The sequence below is a fragment of the Leptodactylus fuscus genome, chromosome 2 (assembly GCF_031893055.1).
Source record: "Leptodactylus fuscus isolate aLepFus1 chromosome 2, aLepFus1.hap2, whole genome shotgun sequence".
NCBI classification, from domain to species: Eukaryota; Metazoa; Chordata; class Amphibia; order Anura; family Leptodactylidae; genus Leptodactylus; species Leptodactylus fuscus.
The window spans coordinates 154113639-154134975 of record NC_134266.1 but is presented as its reverse complement, the minus strand read 5'-3'; the positions used below and the strand labels follow the sequence as shown (position 1 = coordinate 154134975).

At 40.4% G+C, this 21337-nt stretch overlaps 1 protein-coding gene across 1 annotated transcript in view; it reads left to right on the top strand.

The window, feature by feature from the left end:
- Positions 1–21337, top strand: part of LOC142194092 (uncharacterized) — a 412519-nt gene that overhangs the window by 325191 nt on the left and 65991 nt on the right. Inside the window, exons 84-88 of the mRNA XM_075263119.1 lie at positions 4005–4208; positions 7113–7234; positions 10479–10659; positions 12955–13046; positions 18688–18784. Of these exons, the coding sequence (XP_075119220.1) occupies positions 4005–4208; positions 7113–7234; positions 10479–10659; positions 12955–13046; positions 18688–18784 (696 nt within the window). The remainder of the gene's footprint in view (positions 1–4004; positions 4209–7112; positions 7235–10478; positions 10660–12954; positions 13047–18687; positions 18785–21337) is intronic.

The following is a 21337-nucleotide window of genomic DNA, read 5'->3' as shown; positions in this document are numbered from 1 at the left end:
ATATTCTTATGCACACATTGTCCATACACAGATATTGTATTTGCTTTCAGTAGTATCCTTTGAAGTCCAATTATTTTACAAGTGAAGGGCTCATATAAGTCGGTTTGGCTGGAATAAAATCTTGTTTATCCACGTTTTTACTTTTCATAAATAAACCATAATGTTAGAGGGGATCATTTCTGCAGGGTCTCTGATGTAACTTGTCATATTGGATGTGGTTCACACAATTGTGTTTAATACATAGCTATTCCACAATCCCCTATGTAAGGTCACACCAGCCAAGAAAGGGAATATAAACATGGCAAGTTGATTTCTAATAATGCGTAAATGACTTTGTGTGACAGTGCATCTACTACTATACATTAATAACACAATGAAAGAAAGGTTGCGCCCTAGGACACTGAATTACTATATCTTCAACAGTCCACTTTGCAATCCTAATGGATTCATTTATCATGTGTCCCTGGAGATATTTAAGTGGCATCCTTCAGAATGGAAATGCAGGAGGGACTTGGTCAAATGGTTTGAAGGTCTTCCTGCTTTTTCAGGCGTAAATGAACATCAGGTTACTCACGAATTCATTTAACTCTTCCAACTCCAGAGAAACTACTTATGAAATCTATTGTCTTTACCTATTCACTAATAAGAAACAGTTCTTAAAGGTTGAAGTGAAGTGTCTGTTATTCTCTTTTGTGACAGTCAAACGAATTGTGTTTATTGAATGCTGTACTACTGTGAACCACCATATGTATAGAGCAAAGTGCTGGCATATTTGGACCTGTAGAAGAAACAGAATGAAGCATCCTGTGCCAATTTATCTCTGGGTGCTTGCTATAGTAGTGCTATATAGATCTAAAAATAAACTCTATTTAACACTGCATCCTGTAGAAAGTATACATGGAATAGAGCCATGCTGTGAGGGAACCTATTGAAGTGCCACTGGCTGAGTGGAGATTCACCTGTTTATCTACATAACAAGAGAAATTCATTAACTAAACACTGTGGAGACCTGTCCTACATATTAAAGGGGCTCTATCATTGGGAAAAGTCATTTTTAGCTAAGCACATACTTGCATAGCCTTTAGAAAGACTTTCACACATACCTTTTGTATGTAAATTGCCTCTGTAGGTTTTGAATAAGTCCGTTTTTATTCATATGTTAATTACCCTTCTCCTTGCACCCTGGAAGTGTCTGTGTACACCCTCTCTGCTATTCTTGATTTGTATGAGAACAGGGAGATGACTCATCAACACAGCAGCCTCTCTGCTCTCATACACATAAAGAATAGTAGAGAGGGTGCAGACAGACACTTCCAGAGTGCACACTGGAGGCTTACGGCTCGTTCACATCTGCGCCCGATCTCCGTCTGTCGGGTTTCCGTCTTCTACAGACATAAGACGTAAACCTGACAGACAGTGTCCGGCTGTGAGTGCTGGGGAGCATTTTGTGCTCTCAGCGGCTAAACCATTTTTTTTTTAACCAAACACAAAGTCCTGCATGTCCGACTATATGTCCAGTTAAAAAAAACGGTTTCATGGTGGAGAGCACAAAACACTCACTGGCGCTCACGGCTGAACAGTTTCCAAACCCATTCAAATGAATGGGTTTGAAAACTGGATGCAGGTTTCCGTCTGCTGCCCAGTTTTGGGCAGGAAACAGAAACCTGCATAACGGAGGCCGGGGCGCAGATGTGAACCCGGCCTAATTAGCATATGTATAAAAACGGACTTATTCAAAAACTACTGAGGCGATTTACATACAAAAGGTAGGTGTGGAATAGCCTTTCTAAAGGCTATGCAATGATGTGCTTAGCTAAAAATGACTGTTCCCAATGATTGAGATATTCATAGCTATTTAACACCCATTGACAGTAGGATTGACCCTAAAATAATATATAATACATTGCTTATGCACTTGTCCTAAATCTACTGAGCAGAGTCTCTCTGCACAGGATCCATGCACATGGCTGTGCTTTATCTATAGCAGAACAGATTACTACTTATTGCACAGTAACCCTCTATCTATGCTATTCTGTAAATTATTACCCTGTCACTAGCAGGTGACTCCTGTTGTTTAAATACTTTGTATAGCTAATTACAATAATTTCTCACATTTTCAGATCTGTTAAGCCAAAGGCCTTTTAGTGAATTGCAGTAACTACTAATTAATTATTTCTTATTAGCATTGTGTATACATGTCATTGCCAGCAGTGTCCTGAAGCACACTTGTTAACTCATATTTCATTGCTACCAAATGTTATTTAAAGTATTGTAGGATGCAGGTGAGCCATTACTGTATGAATTCCTTAAGCTAAAAACGGATTCTGTTAAGTTGTCATGCTCGTGTCTGGTAAAGAATTGTGACAACCGTAATGGAGGTAATGTCATTTCATGTATTATGTGAATGCATTGTCAATATATACAATATACTCCAATAAGTAATTAAAGCCAAATTATCACAATTATATTAGAATAGAGAAAAGGCAGCTTAGATCTCCCCTAAATTGTCTTTGTTCTTACTGTAAGTCCCTGAACTACTTCAGTTGTTATATACTCATATACTTGTTTTACTCTTCCTTTCTTATATACTGATGCTCACAACTGTACACAATATTTCATGCAGTCTAGCTAGTGATTTATAAAGGTCAATTAGATCTACTTAATTTGCTTTTGCTGCAGCCTCTGGTTTGTTTTCTGTTCACTAAACAAGTTAATTCCCAGTGGGCCCCCATCTCCCCCTGGCATGTCACAGTATACACCACTGTACTTCATACAGTTCATGCAGCGTACATTGTATAGCATTTCAATGTCGCTATGCATCAGTATAATATACTAAGAAACTACCCAGTTTACTTTCATATACTTTTAAATTCTATGAATGGCCCTATCCTTGCCCTACTTAACCGCATCCCGATATGGGCTTCCAACAAAGTGCCGTAATAGTATGACGCAGCGGGTAAGGGTGCATTCACACGGAGTAAAATGGAGTGTAATTTGGAGTGTAATTTTTACACGTGTAAAAAATGTACACGTGTATTTTGGAGCGTTTTTTTTACATGTGGCGTTTACGGAACGTTTTTTGGAGCGTTTACGCGTGTAGAAAAACACGCTCCGTAAACGCCACATGTAAAAAAACGCTCCAAAATACGCGCGTAAATTTTTTACACGTGTAAAAATTACACTCCAAATTACACTCCATTTTACTCCGTGTGAATGCACCCTAAGGGCCACCGTGTCTATTGACACTCTGATCTAGTAAGGGCTAGTTCACACGTGAGTATAAGGGGAGGTTTTTGACAGCGGATTTCGCGTCCAAAACCTCCCCTTAATGGTGGTCTATGGAGACCGCCGGGCTTCTGTTCTCCGCTAGCGGCGAGCTGCTGCTAGCGGAGAAAAGAAAGGACATGTCCTTTCTTCAGGCGGAAGCCGCGCAGGCTCAGCCGCGCGGCTTCCGCCCTCGGCAGCTCCCTCCTATGTCGGCTCATTCATTTGAGCCGACAGCAGAGGGTTAAGCCGCGACAGCGATGGTCGCGGCGGGCGGGTTTTGACAAGAGAGAGACGCGGCTCGACGCGTCTCTCTCTGTGTCAAAACCCGCGCGGGCAGTTCACGTGTGAACTAGCCCTAAAGATGGTTGCTGTCTCTGCTATCACATAAAGTGACACGTGTCAGATTTGAAAAATGGAGCTCAGTCAGGAATTCTAAAATTCACTGCAGCGGGAAGGGTAATGACAAAAGCTGGGCTGCAGGGCTAGGACACCAATACATTTATATTGGTGGCATTTAAGGAATATAAGTGTCAGGTAATATGTGCATGTAGCTGAATAGTGGGCCCCAAGAATTAATTTTTACTGGTAGGCCCTATACATCCCAATCTGACACCGAATTCCATTCATTTTCTCCAATATTGTACCATTCAGTAACTGAAATGTTCTGCTCCCAATTAAACTTTTCTTGGTAATGAAGTAAAAGGTTAATGCAAATTTTTTTTTGCATAAAATACCAGATGAGAACGAAACTGTAGAGAAACATATTCTTCAGCTTCCTGCATGTGGTGACATGGGATCTCAATTGGATGACTTTCACTACTTGTTGGTGGTTCGTGCAGCTTGTCCAGACCACTTTCCTGTTGCTTTATGTCGATATGTTGAAGAATTGTCCAGTGACCTACAATTTCATGATTTCTGCCCAGGCCTTAATAACATAGCCAGTAAGTAACAAAGATCCTTGAAAGATGTTAACTCCTTGTATATGTTGTTTCAGAGAATAACTATACTTGTGTTTATTAAAGGAAGCTTGCATAAAGACAACATATTTCAATGATGCTAAAATTCACTTTTACAAACATGTCTACTTATTATTTTAGTAGGTAAATGAGTTGATACATATTGTAGGATTCTCATAAATGATATATAATAGTAACAGTCATACTTATCCTTAAAGGAGTATTGCCGGCTAAGGATTCTATCTATACTTCTAGCTTATGTAAATTCAATAGTTTTTAAACATAAATACATTGCTTTAGAATTGCTGCTTAATGTGCCTGCTATGTAAAATTATTTCTCCCATTCTTTACACATCATTATAAAAGGTCATTTCAGTTTGCTAATAAAGGCTTGGACAGTTTAGTATCTCACTATGTAAAACAGAGATGACATTGTGTTTACTGCAACAACCTTGTCTGTGTAAGGCTTGGTTCACACATGATTATGTGATCAGTCCGTTTGCATTCAGTTTGAGACTAAAAACAGACTGATGCACATACTGATTGCAAACTGACACCTTTTATGCTGATAGCAAACGATGTCCGTTAAAAGTATTAAAAGTATTAAAGTATTAAAAGTAGAAAATCGTAAACAGAGTAGAGATAGGGACATAAGGACATTTATTATATATCCTTATTAGAGATGAGCGAACAGTGAAATGTTCACAGTTCGATTCGAGTAGCCGCTCAATACTCGTCTGTTCGATCGAACATCAAACCCCATTATAGTCTATGGGGAAAAATACTCGTTTAGGGGGAAACCAATGTTTGACTCAGGAGGGTCACCAAGTCCACTATGACACCTCAGCAAATGATGACAACACCTCTGGAATGCAACTGGGACAGCAGGGAAAGCATGCCTGGGGGCATCTAACAAACCCAAGTCACAGTTTTACCCCAACATCACAGCCTATCAACTACACACTTTCCACACTCAAAAAAGCCACTATGAAAGTGGAAAAATTCCTGGAAACCTTTTTTCCTCCCCAATTGGATGGACAGAAACCCAAATTTTACTCTAATGAAACCTTAACAAGCACCCCTTTAAATCACGTTGCCCATGACAACCCCAGATGGAATAGGCAATGGGAAATCTAACAGTACCCACCCTTAACTGTCATTGTGGATGTGTGTGTGTGTGTGATGTGGTAAGACCTTCCAAAATTCACTTTCCTGGCCCTTAATATGAGCCCTTCCAAATGAAGTTAGAGGCATATAAGCTGAGTTACCAGCAGAGATTGAGGCCCTTTAGGTGACTTCAGCCTCTTACCAGCAGAGATTGAGGCCCTTTAGGTGACTTCAGCCTCTTACCAGCAGAGTTTTAGACCTTTTAACTTAGTTGAGCCTTGCACTAGCAGTGTTTTTGGCCCTTGGGGTTAGTTGAGCCGTGCACCAGCAGTGTTTTTGGCCCTTGGAGTGAGATGAGCCTCTAACCAGCAGAGTTTGGTGAAATCAGGGTGGATTCACCCTCTAACCAGCAAAGTTTGGGGAAATCAGGGTGGATTCAGCCTCTAACCAGCAGAGTTTGGGGAAATCAGGGTGGATTCAGCCTCTAACCAGCAGAGTTTGGGGAAATCAGGGTGGATTCAGCCTCTAACCAGCAGAGTTTGGGGAAATCAGGGTGGATTCAGCCTGTAACCAGCAGAGTTTGGGGAAATCAGGGTGGATTCAGCCTCTAACCAGCAGAGTTTGGGGAAATCAGGGTGGATTCAGCCTGTAACCAGCAGAGTTTGGGGAAATCAGGGTGGATTCAGCCTCTAACCAGCAGAGTATGGGGAAATCAGGGTGGATTCAGCCTATAACCAGCAGAGTTTGGTGAAATCAGGGTGGATTCAGCCTCTAACCAGCAGAGTATGGGGAAATCAGGGTGGATTCAGCCTCTAACCAGCAGAGTATGGGGAAATCAGGGTGGATTCAGCCTCTAACCAGCAGAGTTTGGGAAAATCAGGGTGGATTCAGCCTCTAACCAGCAGAGTTTGGGTAAATCAGGGTGGATTCAGCCTCTAACCAACAGAGTTTGGGGAAATCAGGGTGGATTCAGCCTCTAACCAGCAGAGTTTGGGGGAAATTAGGGTGGATTCAGCCTCTAACCAGCAGAGTTTGGGGAAATCAGGGTGGATTCAGCCTCTAACCAGCAGAGTTTGGGGAAATCAGGGTGGATTCAGCCTCTAACCAACAGTTTGGGGAAATCAGGTTAGAGGCTGAATCCACCCTGATTTCCCCAAACTCTACTGGTTAGAGGCTGAATCCACCCATTCTATATACAGTGCTATAGATATACATTCTAATTCTCAGGCTATATACGCTTCATCCAGGTTGTCATGGTGTAAACACGTGTCAGAGTGAACACAGTAAAACAGAATCCCATTGACTTCAATGGGTTCGGTCTTACGCGCGTATCATTTTGAAAGCAATAGGTAAAAAAAAGCCTCCCATTGTGTTCAATGGGTATTGCGCGTAAGCTGGCACCCATTGAAGTCAATGGGATCTGTTTTGAAGCGCTTCACTCTGACACGTGTTTATGTGTCAGAATGAGCGGCGTGTTACTCCGTGGGAACGGAGCCTCACAGTATATTTGCTCCTGATGCGATATTCGGGAGCTAGTTATTAAAGTAACATACAGTGCATGTAATAATGATTTCCTAACATATTTCCATTTTTAAGACCCTTTATTACATCTGTGTGAATAATATTACCAGCTCATTTTATAATGTGCATATTAGGCCGGCCTTATATTGAATGGGGATCTTGTCAAGACTGCTATCTTCAAATTTAACATTATTTGCTCTTTTCATGTACTCAGTGGTGGTTATACATAACCCAAATATTTAAATGTTGTTTCCTTTCTAGTATTGGAAGAAAGTACATATGGCATCTTACTTCTTGAACCTTCGAAGAGGACCAACACACTTTCACCTGGAGGAGCTATTATGAGATCCAAAGCTCAAGAGGCTATCTGCTATGCAGCAAAGGTAAAAATTGGTTCACACTTTTTGTTTCATCACTATGTATTGTTCATCGCTTCAGCCAGCATCTTTGCCATAGTAACATGAATGTTGCAAATTGCATTTGATTTGGGCAGTGTTATCTTATTGAAAAATAGCAATTTTGCCATAAACTTATGCATCATTGGGCTATGAAGGCAGGAGAGGTGGTCGAATATACAGTAACTGGACTGGTGAACCATTTCACCATAGCTTACTCACCCTTGATTTTGTGTGAAATAAAACTTTAAGCCCTCTTATTCATAGAGAATGAAGAGACTGTACGATTTTTATGTTTTTAAGGAAATAAGCTCATTCCCTTTCTTTGGCCCAATCTGATTATGGCAATTGCATTGATGCCCAGGTCCAAGCATGCCCTCCCCACTTGCTGTACAATGTAAAGGACATTGCACGTATTGAGTGGCCTTGCTTATTGGCGAGAGTGTTCATATCATTGGGTTCTATAGGGAGAGATAGCGTTTCCTTTAAAATCAGAAAGGTATACTTTTTTTTTTTTATAAATAAGAGGACTAAAACAAATCATTCAGCCCGAGAACACTTACCTTTTCATAATGAAGTCATTCTGCATTGAGTATTGAGTCAACAGGTGGGTACCAGGTTTGTCTTTTTTTAATCTTTTTAGCCTTTGTCATCTGCTGGACATTATTTTCACTATACATTTTTCAATAGTGCTGTTGGAAATCCTGTATGCGCCACATATATGTCTGCCAGTGACTGTCATTTACAAAAACTTATACCCCAAGGAGGTTGAAATGTGAAATACTTTCATCCATTATTTCTGTTTCTCATAATGGATTGCAGTATATTTCTTTTCTACTCGCATCATGTAAAACAACTTAATAAGAGGATGTTCCTTTTCATAATAATATTATGGATCTTTTTTGAGAATGTTGAAAGATCATAATTAAGTTTATTTCATCGCATTTCACATCATTCATTTTAATGATCTGAAATGATGAATCCTCTATCATACATTGTGGCAAGTAATAGATTAGACAGACATACATTGTAGATGGCAACTTGCTGAGAAACAGCGTGAAGAGACGCTTCCTGTTAATCTGCAGTGTCTTGTTTTATTTATTTTTTTCCTCGCTATCCTGTGCCAGTATCTTGTGCTTCACACAATGTGCTCTTGATTGAAATAAGCACATCACGCAGGAGAAACGGTGTTAATCTTGGCGCTTTCAATCCCTGCTGAAAAGATGTACATAACAAAAACACTTGTACAGGATGTTATCCATTTGTGGTCTAAACCCTTGGCATTATTTTACAGCATTTGCTTACTGCATAGCTATACAACAGATCTTTTTTTTTTTTTTCCTTTAGGGAATAAGGCATTATGACATGGTAATTTTTTGTAGTGGGCTATGAGTTAAATAGATAGCATTGATGTATTTAGAAATAGTGCAAAATATTCCTTGTTGACCCTGTGGCTTTGCATACATTCCAACCTTCAATCCATTTCCTGATGTTCAAACTTATAAAGGTTGGCACCATGTCTTGTTCCTCTTAAAGGGAGTATGTCACTATTGAACTATAAGAATAGTCAGATATCTGGGGTTCACTGGATTAGAACCATTTTTTTACTTCCCGATCGGAGCTTCCATTGCTGAGATTACCATTTTTTCCTGATATACTAATGAATTGGTAGGTGTACGGTACTGTACCAAGCAGCTCATTAGCAAATATGGAGAAAAGCTAATATCTAAGCAATAGAGGCCTTGATCAGGAAGCAAAAACCTTGGCTATTTGACTACAACAACGACTGTTTTGGTGACAGATACCAGTAAAACAGACCCCAGGCCTTAGTATTACACAGACTATCAGTAGCTCCAGTAGACATCACAGTCTTCACTATTGACAACTACTAGAGATGAGCGAGTAGTACTCGATCGAGTAGGTATTTGATCGAATACTACTGTATTCTAAATACTCGTACTCGATCGAGTACCACTCGCTATTCGAATGTAAAAGTTCGATGCAGAACCAGCATTGATTGGCCGAATGCTATACCATCGGCCAATCAACGCTGGTTCTTCTCCTACCTTTAGAAGTCTTCTCCGTGCAGCTTCCCCGCGGCGTCTTCCGGCTCTTCATTCACTCTGCCAGGCATCAGGTCTGGGCAGAGCCGACTGCGCATGTCCGCTTGTAGTGCGGGCATGCGCAGTCGGCTCTGCCCAGGCCCGATGCCTGGTAGAGTGAATTCAGAGCCAGAAGATGCCGCGGGGACGCTGCAAGGAGAAGACTTCTCGGAGGATCCAGCCCGACCCTCACTCGTGAACTTGGTAAGTATAATTTGATCGAATGTTGCCTACCCCTGAAACGAGCATTTTCCCCCCATAGACTATAATAGGGTTCGATATTCGATTCAAGTAGTCGAATATTGAGGGGCTACTCGAAACGAATATCGAACCTCGAATATTTTACTGTTCGCTCATCTCTAACAACTACCCAACCTATGGTCCTCTGTTCCTACAATAATTATGTGGAGTATTTGCTCCACTTGTTCAAGCATTTGTCCTCTAAACTTCCATAGCTGATACTGGGGTATGGTATCCCATATGCTCATTTCTGTGTACTGAAAGATGCAGCACTTTCTGCTTTCATAAAGTCATGCTGTAGTGTTCATTGCATTCCTATCTGAATAATTGACTGTGACTATGACACACAGATCTATTAAGACAATATTATCTGTGGTCACAAAGGAAAATGAGTCCATTCATGTTACAGTACACGGCATGGTCTATTTATTACATTGATTGCATGTTGTTTTTCACTGTGTTTTTATGATTGATTATATCTTCTTAAGTCTATTGTATCCACTAATATTCAGAGTATAATTTTTATAGATAAGGGCATGCTCACAAATCTACCACCCTGGTGAGGAAAGCCAGGTGCACTGAAGTTACAAACAGGCATCCAATAGCTTCCCGCTGTTCGCAGCTGTCCAAAATGCACATTACTTTTTATTATGTTAGCAATTGCATTGCATTTACTCTTCCTTCCAGCTTACTTTACTGAAAGAGAAAAGAGAAAGCAAACTGCTCTAGTCTTATATTATGCCAACTGTGTTTAATCATAAAGCAAAAAATCTCAGCTAATAATTGGCTTAAAGTACATTGCATAGAGAAATAAAGCATGCGATATGTATGAAACCTTAAATATTTGTGTTTTTCTGTGAAGAAACATAATTATGTTTCCTTGTTCTTAGGAGAAAAGCATACCATTGTTCACAGTCAGTATGACGAATGGAAATGAGGAAGAGGTGAAAGCAGCACTAAATGACACAATGAATCACAGTGGCTGGCTCATTATAGAAAATCTTCATCTGGCATCAAAAGCCATGTTGAAGAATCTCTCCAAGAGCCTCCAATATGCTGCAAAAATGCGAGGTATAGTAACACATTTAGGCCGGAGCTGTTTGTTGCAAAAATGTAGCGATTTGACCATGGTGAAAATGCTGTGGTTTTTACGGTACCTGCAAAGTGGATGGGATTCTGGCTAATACCTTTCACGCATTGCAGAAAAATATCTGCTGCAGACATGCTGGGATTTCAAAAACTGTTGTATTTTTGTAAATTGCAGCATGTCAGTTATACCTATAGAAAGACTGGTGCTTTCCATAAATATACATAATAGGGACAGAAAGTGTTTACTGTGAAAACCTCAATGCGTTTCTGCCACTGTCTTTTTCATAGCACGCTTTGGCTGCAGCTCACAACGTGGGACCTTAGACTGTCTTTTATCATGATAGGTCAGGTATTTAACTAGTTTCATATACAGTAGTATAGTATATTATAGTACGTATACTATGTATAGTATAGTCTTAGACAGAACCTTATATAGATTGCAATGAATTCAGCATTTCTAACAGTTTTCCAGAACTAGAATAGCATTTCAAGCTATTGTCCATGTAATACTAAAATATACATTATAACATCATTTACATAACATTGCATACACCTAATCATTTACATGAATTGAATTACTTTTCTTGATCCTTATTTTCATGGGAGATGAACAGCAGGGGCCGGGATCTGTAAGTGACACCGCGGGCCCCACAAACACTATCAGTATACTCAGGGATCTTTTCAGACCCTTGAGTATAATGATCGGAGGCCCGGGATAGGAAGGAAACATAAAAAACACTGTTACACTCTTCATGATCCGGGCAGGCTTCAGGCCTAGTCGTCTGATGTCTCATGACCTCGGCCTGGGTCCTGGGTCATGTGACGTCTGACATTATTGAAGATGGACTACGGCGGAGGCAGACAGCGGAGGACTGCAGCAGAACCGGGAGATAGGTAACAGTGTTTTTTTATGTTTTTCTCCCCCTGAGTCTCTGATTATTATACCCTGGGGTCTTAAAAGATCCCCGAGTATAATGATAGTGTTTGTGGAGCCTGCGGTGAAAAGACTCCAGAGTATAATAATTGTTTATGAGTGTCCACAGTGGGGCATAATACTGTGTGCAGGGGCCACTATGGGGGATAATACTGTGTGCAGGGGCCACTATGGGGGATAATACTGTGTGGAGGGGCCCCTATGGGGGATAATACTGTGTGCAGGGGCCACTATGGGGAATAATACTGTGTGCAGGGGCCACTATGGGGGATAATACTGTGTGTAGGGGACACTATGGGGGATAATACTGTGTGCAGGGGCCACTAATGGACATAATACTGTGTGCTGGGGACACTATGGGGTATAATACTGTGTGAGGGGGCCACTATGGGGATAATACTGTGTGCAGGGGACACTATGGGGTATAATACTGTGTGCAGGAGCCACTATGGGGTATAATAGAGTGCACAGGAATGCGTAGGAGTGGGTCGGTCGAGGTCTTCGGTGTCGGTCGGGGGGCCCATGTCAAAAGTTCGCCACGGGGCCCCGCCAGTCCTAGTTACACCACTGCTTACTGTCCTGCATTAACATGGGGTAGCTGGGAAAAATATCTGAAAGCCGAATTACGTGAATGGTTACCTTTACACTACACAATTTTACAATCGCCTAGTTCTGCATGTTGCTATTGGATACTGTTGACACTGTGTTGACTAATACACCTAAAACAGTTTAGAGTTCCTCCTGAAATGTAGTAATTTGTATTTCACTGTAGTCTGATAGATTTAGGTTTCTTCTGCATCATAATAAGTTTCAACAAATTGAGGCAGATAAACTAAAACTTCAGTAATAATTCACACGAAAAAAACGTACACATGCTTTTCACCTCATTTTCTATGTGTTTTAGGCTAAGGCCCCAACGCATCATGTTTTTTTTTTTCGCAGCACTTTTCACAAAGTCTACCGAGGTTTCCTCTGCAGACTTTCTGCTTCAATAATTCCTACAGGGACACTACTGGTGTTTCCATAGGTATAATTGACATGCTGCGATTTCCAAAACAAATGTCGTGTGTAAGTACTACACTTATCAGAAAGTATATGCAAGATGGTGTATTTGCAGTTATATACAGTAGATTGAATCTAGATGTAAAGTGTAAAATGGTATTCAAACCTGAAGCCGTGGATTTCTACCATACATTATTCAGATATCGCATAGGTGCCAAAATGTTTAGCTGTCAGATATGACATTGGTGTTATGCTACACTGGGTATTATAAAGGAAAATGTTTACTGAATATGTGACCCAGTGATATGGCTTATTAATGCTATTACATCTAATCCTTACAGTTTCACAGAAAGAGGAGAGACAGTCCTGTGTGTGGCTTATTTCTGAGCTGGGAGCATCTATTCCACTAGACTTCCTAGCACATCTGAAAACAGTAAGTGGTACAGGATTACCTTTATCTGACATATACCTGTATGCTTGCATTTAATTGAATTTTCCATCTCATGGAGCAAACAAGTAGTAGTATAGAATATAGTACATGATCACTTTATCATGCCAGGTTCCACTTTCTGCACTGTATTGTAGGTCTGCACTGTATATGTGTACTCACCATATAGCATCAACAGCAGTAGACGTTGTAGAATAAACCCTTTAAAAGCATCTGCTATGGACATCACACTACAACTCCTAAGCAGGTGTATACTGCTAGTGTAGAAGGAGAGGCTTTATGGCACCTTCTGTGATATCCAAAAGCAGATTGGATGGCTATGGACCCACTTGAAAGCTTGCGCCAGAAGTGACTGCCCACACCACCTATATAGTAATCCATCATTGCCAACCAGGGACTGGCGTTAATGCACAGTTTAGGGACACACAATTTTGGGGGACATTAGCGGGAAAGGTCATGTTTAATGTCAAGTTAAACCTTGATACGTCTGTAACTTTGATAAAGTGATTATAAGAGCCCTGTAAAAGCTCTTTTGATATCATGCTGCGGATCATATAAAGTTCTTATCTCTGAATCACCTGTTCATATTAATTGCTTCTCTGAATCCCATTCATATCTATGCCGAAGCTATTTTTATAAGGCAATATATTATGTATGCAGTTATGCAATGCCTACAGTTTGCTTTATTAATATTTAGAACTAATATATATGTGTCCACCTTATCTCTGGAATCTCCAGAGACAGACTGATATTGCTGAAGGATTCAAGCAATCCACTTAATTGCAATTAGAGCCTACTCAACCCAGAGCATTATTCTTAATGCTTCATTCAACATGTAATTGGAGTCTAATACACACAGTATAATCTTTTAATAACAACAAAATAGAGCTTCACATGCAGAAATACCACGCTCATGTGGTTCTGCAGGTTATTCATTCATTATTTATGCTTTGTGTTAATCTCTATATTTATTGAAGTTAATTAGACATGTGAATCACTAGTAGTGGGTGAAGTTTAATTGCTGTTTATTGCATTTTAATGATGTCTGTCATAAGAAATTTTCTAATTTCAATTAGGTGCCCAAAGAGTGTATGATGATTGAAAAAGACAATGTCAATATAGTACATCCATAGGGTTGTATCTATAGGAGGTGCTGAGGTAGCACTTGCACCTGGACCCTGTGTGGACCATTATCCACCTAACGGGGTCTTCACACGCCTCTAATTCTGCATGAAATCTGCCTCCCATTCATTACAATGGAAGGCAATAGCTGATATGTTTCAGTTAGTGGAAAAATATGTGTCCTGTGCGATCTCCAGGCAGATTCCACCTCAGAACTCCTTTTGAAATGGATGGAAGTTGGAAAATATACCTTTTCCATCCATGTGGAATTTGTCCTGGAGCTCCAAAGATGGTCTGTATGATATTGGGTACAATTGTGTGGGATTCTCTCATTCCAAATCATATACTAAATTATATTAGTAAAGATTATAATAATTCTATTTCTTTAGCATCGTGCTGCCACCTCTAAAGACCCTTAAACAATATATGTAAATCAGTATAGCCCATAGCAGTGAACTTAAAGAGAACTTCTCATCAGTTTCCTGCTGCTATAACCATAATATACAGTACGTAAAAACAGTTTTAGGCCGGAGCCCCATGTGGCGGAAATGCTGAAGAAATAATCGCAACGTTTTACAGTCACAACAAAGTGGATGGGATTCTAGCGAATTTCTTCACCACTTTGCAGAAAAATATGTGCAGCGTTCACTCTGCAATTTCCAAAACTGTTGTGGTCAATTATGCGCAGCACTGAATCTGACGTGGCTTCCATACCAAATTCAGTGCCATTTTCCTTCATGTGAATACACCGTAATAGCACTTATCCACAAGAATCTAAGTTGAATTGCTGAGCGTCACAGTGGTTGGTGTCCCATCTTTTAGGTGGCTGAAGGCTAAGGCTACACTTTGTGGATCAGCTTTGGGTGTCATCCAAAAATGGACATGCCAGGGTCAAAAAGCAGGTGACACTGTGCTTGATGTTTGGTGAAAGTGCTCCTGCCTCTACCCCTTCTGAATCGAGGTTTACAGGGTTATTAGGAAGGTGACTGGTGTTGTATTGGAGGACGATCCAGCCCCTCTTCTTATTTCTTTATTTCCATACGAGATTCCGAAGCATGCCTGCCGTTTGATCGGCTTTTTGCTGATTGCAGTCAGGTCGATAGTTCCGCGTCTCTGGAAATCTAGATTCCCCCCTACTTGATTGGACTGGCTTCAGGAAATACTGAACATTCGCCATATAAAAAACATGGTTTCCATACTTCGAAAAAACAATCTTGCTCACCAAAAAATACCTTTTATTACTCACTTATCTTTCACACTTCCTTCTTATCTATCCAGGTGCCACTCTCTGAACTCTGTAACATCCCTATGTACTTTCTACCAAACCCTCCCCCCACCCCCTTTTCGTCTTTTTCTCATTCTTTTCTGTACCTCTTGTGTTGGACTTTAGTTCGAGTTCACACGGAATTAACGCATGCACATTCTGGCACGTATACACATGTCAGAATGTGAGCACTCGAAACAGATCCCATTCATTTCAATGTATCGTTACGGGCGTATAACGAGCGTAATTTTGCGGCCGTGCCAGAATGAAAAGTTTAAGACTAAAGTCCCACATTGTGGAAACACAGCGTTTTTTTGTTGCAGATTTTGCTGCGTTTTTCTTTTAATACAAAGCCAGGAGTGGATTTAATAAAAGGGAAACCTCTAAGAGCTTCCTTTTATATTTTCCATTCCTTTTCACGCCACTCCTGATTTTGGTTAAAAAAGCCACAGCAAAATCTGCAGCAAAGAACGCTGTGTTTCCGCAACATGGGCCCTTATCCTATCTGTGGCTGGACTCATTTTCACTCTTTGCATTTCAAAAGTTGAAAACTGCACCAAATCTGAATCAAAAATTGACCTGCTACAGTTTCAAGATTCAGGTTCAGTTTTATTTTATTCATTTATTTTTTTTTAAGCAGTGTATGGATGGGATTTATTTAATCTCATCCACTACGCTGATAATCTATATTGCAGGGGGTTAGCCATGATCCTGCCAGTGGTTAACCTGCTACAACTGTGTCACGTGTGGTCTCGACCTCAATGTGATGATGGGATGACATGTATGATGTATTGTAACAACAATATATCGTCTTTGCTCAACATTGCAGTCGGATATAAGATAATCCTTTAATAGTCCCACCTTGGGGAAATTTCAGCGTGTTACAGCAGCATAGTAATACAGATACAGGATAATACAGAGTAATATGTTACAGACGTAGACACAGATAAGCTGAGAAGAGAAGATATACTAGGAGTCCATGGCAGCTAAGGAAAAACAGAAGGATATTTTGTACAATGTGGGTTTATGCTTTAACACTAGTTGTGTTGAATTTTTGAGCTGAGCAGTAGATATCACAGAAATCTATCTATACCTATTTAAAAAGGCTTATGTTTCAGAAATTGTGAGAGATCAAGAATATTTTCATATTTACATCTTTTGTTGTTTGGTGTTCATATAGCTGTTAGCATAAAATTTAAAATATGAGTAAAAATATTACCAGACACTATCTGAAAGTAAAACCATACATTATACAATCAATTTGTATATAAATACTAATGTTATAAAAGTACAATATGTCAATTTCCAAAACATTTATCCCATGCGTTATACCTTAAATTGTATTTTCCCAAATGCAAACTATTCATGGTGATGTTTTGTTATGAAAATGTAGTTATATGAAAAGATATAATTATATCTTTCCTCTTACAACTTTTTTTCGTTCTATATAATTATACCAGATATGAAATGAGTGAAATAGTACCCAATGTAAAACATGAGAATTGACACACTAGGAATTATTCTATATTATACTGTATCTGCACAGTATAATAACAAAATTAAACTGTGAGGGTTGGGATTAGGGTTGAGGCGATCTTAAGATTTCAGGATCGTTTTTAAAATCCCATTTCCAATCATTTTCCATTCGAACCCGATCCCAATTCCGATCCCAATGCAAGACAATGGGAATTTTTTAATAATGGAAGATCAGATTTTAAAAACGATCTTATTCACTACACAGCATGGAGTCTAAAAATTGAACGACTCCAGGCTGTGTAGTGATTAAAAAAAAAATCCTATTTAGTCCCCCCCTGTTGTCCACTTACCTGCACAGAAGCACTGCCACTGGTCCGTTCCCCACTATTCTCGATCCTCTTCTCATCTCTTCTCGCCTCGCTGCCCCCCACCTCCCAGGTTAGTGTTACAGACCTAGAAAAAAGGCAGGGCTTGTGGCTTAGGAGAGTGTGAGTGGGTACAGGGCGGGGAGACGTGAATGCTCCCCTCCCAGTATCCGCCCACACTCTCCTAAGCCACAAGCCCAGCCTTCTTCCTAGGTCTGTAACACTAACCTGGTAGGTGGGGGTCAGCGAGGCGAGAAGAGGATCGAGAACAGTGGGGACCGGGCCAGTGGCAGCACTTCGGTGCAGGTAAGAGTTAGCTACTAGAGATGTTAGCTAGTCTCCCATTAGAATGATTGGACGCAGCCGGTGCCCAAGGGGTTAAGTGGCTGGACACTGGCACAGGCTGTGTGCCGGCTGCATCCATTCATTCCTATGGGACCTAGCCAACATTGTTAGCTTTTCCCACAATGCTTGGCGAGTAGCAAAGCATTGTGGGAAATAACCTCCGACCTCGATCCCGCCTAAAAAGATCGGAATCGGAATTCTGATTGCAATCGTGAAATTTACTCGATCGCCAATTGGAGTCCGATCTTTTCCGATCCCGATCGCTCAACCCTAGTCGGGATGCAAACTATGATCTGTGAAAGGAAGTGTGTCACTAATGCCATGGACATCCAAGGTTTTCAGTATAACCAAATACCATGTGACGCTGGGGTCACACCAGTGCCTGAACTCTGTTTTCAGGTTTCCGTTTTCTGCATGCAGAAGACAGAAACCTGTCATGCCGAGTCCAGCCGTGAACGCAGGGGAGCGTTTTATGTGCTCCGCGGAGAAACCATTTTTTTTTTAAAACCGGACACAGGGGACCGAATGTCCGACTCTGAGTCCGGTTTAAAAAAAACAGTTTCGCCGCGGAGCCCATAAAACACTCACCGGCGCACACGGCCGGAGACTTTTCAAGCCCATTCAAATGAATGGGCTTGAAACATGCCGGCAGGTTTCCGTCTCCTGCCCCTGTTTTGTGCAGGAAATGGAAACCTGCAGAACGGCGTACGGGCTTAGATGTGAACGAGCCCTGAGATGTTTGACTTATCAGGGACAACATTTATAGAGTGTAGCTGCCAGCCTAGTTCTCGGCAATGCTGGCAGACAGATGACTATTCAGATAAATGGCTCAAATAGTCTACCCAGGAGTGGCTTCAAAACAAAGAAGTTCTGCAGCTCTTTCCATTATCTGCTTCTTATAGGTTCCATTCATGGTTTTGACATTTCAAAGAGTGATGCAAGAGACCAAAATATACTAGTGTGAATGAGACCTTACCTTATTTGTGTACAACAGCAAAATTAAAATAAATTAGTCAGTGATTTTGATATATACCCCAATTTCTCTCATTTACAGATGTCCTGGCATTTCTTGTTGCTGAACCAAAAGAAGATAAAAACATCAATGAATGATGTGATATTTATTGATTCTTTTCCCCGAGTGTTGTATACAGGTAAAGAGATCTATTTTAATATAAGGCAATGGTAACAGTATATTGTCAGAGACTCCCATTTTAACCTCCTTTTTTGTCCTCTTTTTTTCTCACCAAACCAAATCTTATCTGAGAGTTTATGAGTAGCTGCAATATGTCTCAGGTTCCATATATATGAACATTAAAGTGGAATTACATTTTCTTTTTTGTCTAGCTATGTAATGTAGTCATCAAGAATATTTACAATCTGCAATTGCTGACGCTTTCACCCAGGTCTAGTTCGTGTAACCATGTCTAGTTCCTGTTTCTGAATAAGCCTGCACCACTTACACTGAAATCAACCCTCCTTAGACTGAGTTCACACAGAGTTTTTTGGTCAGTAATTTGATCAGGAATCCGCTTCAAAATCAGCCTCCAAAAAAAAAGCCTATCAATAGAACTCTATTGGGAGGCTTTTTTGGAGGCTGATTTTGAGGCGGATTCCTGCCCAAGTTATTAATCAAAAAACTCTGTGTGAATTCAGCCTTAGACTGCAAGAATGATGTCATCAAAAATCCTGGAAGGTCCTTGTAAAGCTGTTCAACTGACGCTGATAACACTGGAAAAGTTGGAACAAGGGGCAGGACTTTAACAAATCTGAGGTCACATGGTAGTTCTCAATAGTATCTGCCGGTAGCAGAGAGAGACCTCTTTATTGCACAGCAACCCTTGTCAGAATAAAGAGGTCACATTGAGATTTTGTGATTCATTGATGAAGGTGAAAAGAAGGACAACAAAAGAAACTGTGAATATATAACCGTCACTATTGATGGGATAGTCTTTCAGACAATATAATTAGTAAAAGAAAAAAATCAATGGAGTGTCTTAAAAACAGCAGTCCAGTATTATTTGGCAATCATTGTATTTTGTATCTTTTTGTGGGCTGCACCCTCAATTTACAAAGTTTTGTATCCTGGACACTTAGGATATAAGAGGGAATTTTAAGTCAGGCTGTCTTTAAGTCAGAAAATTAAATCTACAGTTGCCATAAGCCAAAATATGTTTGTACCACTTTTTGTGCCTTTTCCTGGCTTAGAACTTGGTTTATTTGTGGAAAATCTCTTGATTTTCCTAAGCGCCACTCACTTTTCTGGCCATTTTGAAAAGTGTCAAGATGACTAAAAAGTCATAAATTATTTGACTTTTTTTTTTTTTTACCCCACACTGTTGTTACAAATAACTTAATAAATTCCCCTAAGGGTCCATTCATACGGAGTAAATGTGCGCTCATTTTGGCAAAACACACGTGTAAAGAATACACGTGTAAAAATAAGACTCCCATTGACTTCAATGACATTTTTTTGCACGTGTAAAAAAAACACATCAAAATACATGTCACTTTTTTGGCACGTTTTTTACACGTGTAAAAAATGTCATTGAAGTCAATGGGAGTCTTATTTTTACACGTCTATTCTTTACACGTGTGTTTTGCCAAAATGAGCACGCGTGTACTCCGTGTGAATGGACCCTAAAAGATTTTCCTGCATTTTTCTTCTTTTATTAAATCTAATTGGAAAATGCTCACAATTCCACAGCTAAAATTAACATGCTGCGTTTTTCAAAATGCAGCTTTTCTGCAGAAAAAGGAACCCATTTAAGTCAGTGGGAAGCTTTTTTTTTCAACTCTGTATCTGACGTGGATTCCACACCAAATTCAGCGCCATTTTCCTCCATGTGAATGCACAATAATTCTGCATACAGATATATGCACAAAAAGGTAAAAAAAATGGATTTGATCTTACACATGAGTAGATTATCAACAAAGAGTCAGAGAAAAGGAAAAAAAAGTCAATTCAGGTCCACAGGTAATCCCTGTAGTGCCCCTATACAAAGTTAACCTGTCCCTCGCAAGAATCCTGTCTTTACAATGGGCTGTACCACAAAGCTGTCCCTCAAGTGGCTGTCCAAATAAACTAAAGCTCAGTCATGGCTCCTATCCACAGTGGTGGGGAGCCACCTGCCTGGATTCTAACAGGCAGGTGGCTACATAAACATGCTACCAGGGTCCTTATTTATGAAAGAGACCTTTCTGTCATGTGTAGGGTTGAGCCGATCTTGAGATTTCAAGATCGTTTTTAAAATCCGATTTCTGAACATTTTCCATCTGAACCAGATCCTGATCCCATTTCCGATCCTAATGCAAGTCAATGGGATTTTTTAATGATCGAAGATCGGATTTTAAAAACAATCCTATTCACCACACAGCATGGAGTCCAAAAATGTGAACGCTTCAAATTTTGGACTCCACGCTGTGTAGTGATTAAAAAATCATCCCGGCTACTTAGTCCCCCCCACTTACCTGCACAGAACTGCTGCCGTTGCTGCTCCAAGTTATCACTCCTCTTCTCTCTACTTCACATGCCTGCAGAGTGCCGTGCGCCCCCCCCCCCTCGCTGCCGTCCCCGCCTCCCAGACTAGTGTTACTGATGCTGGGAGTAGGCTGGGCTTGTTGTGGCTTAGGAGAGTGTGGGCGGGTACAGGGCAGGGAGACGTGAGTGCATCACAAGCCCCGCCTTCTCCCAGCATCAGTAACAC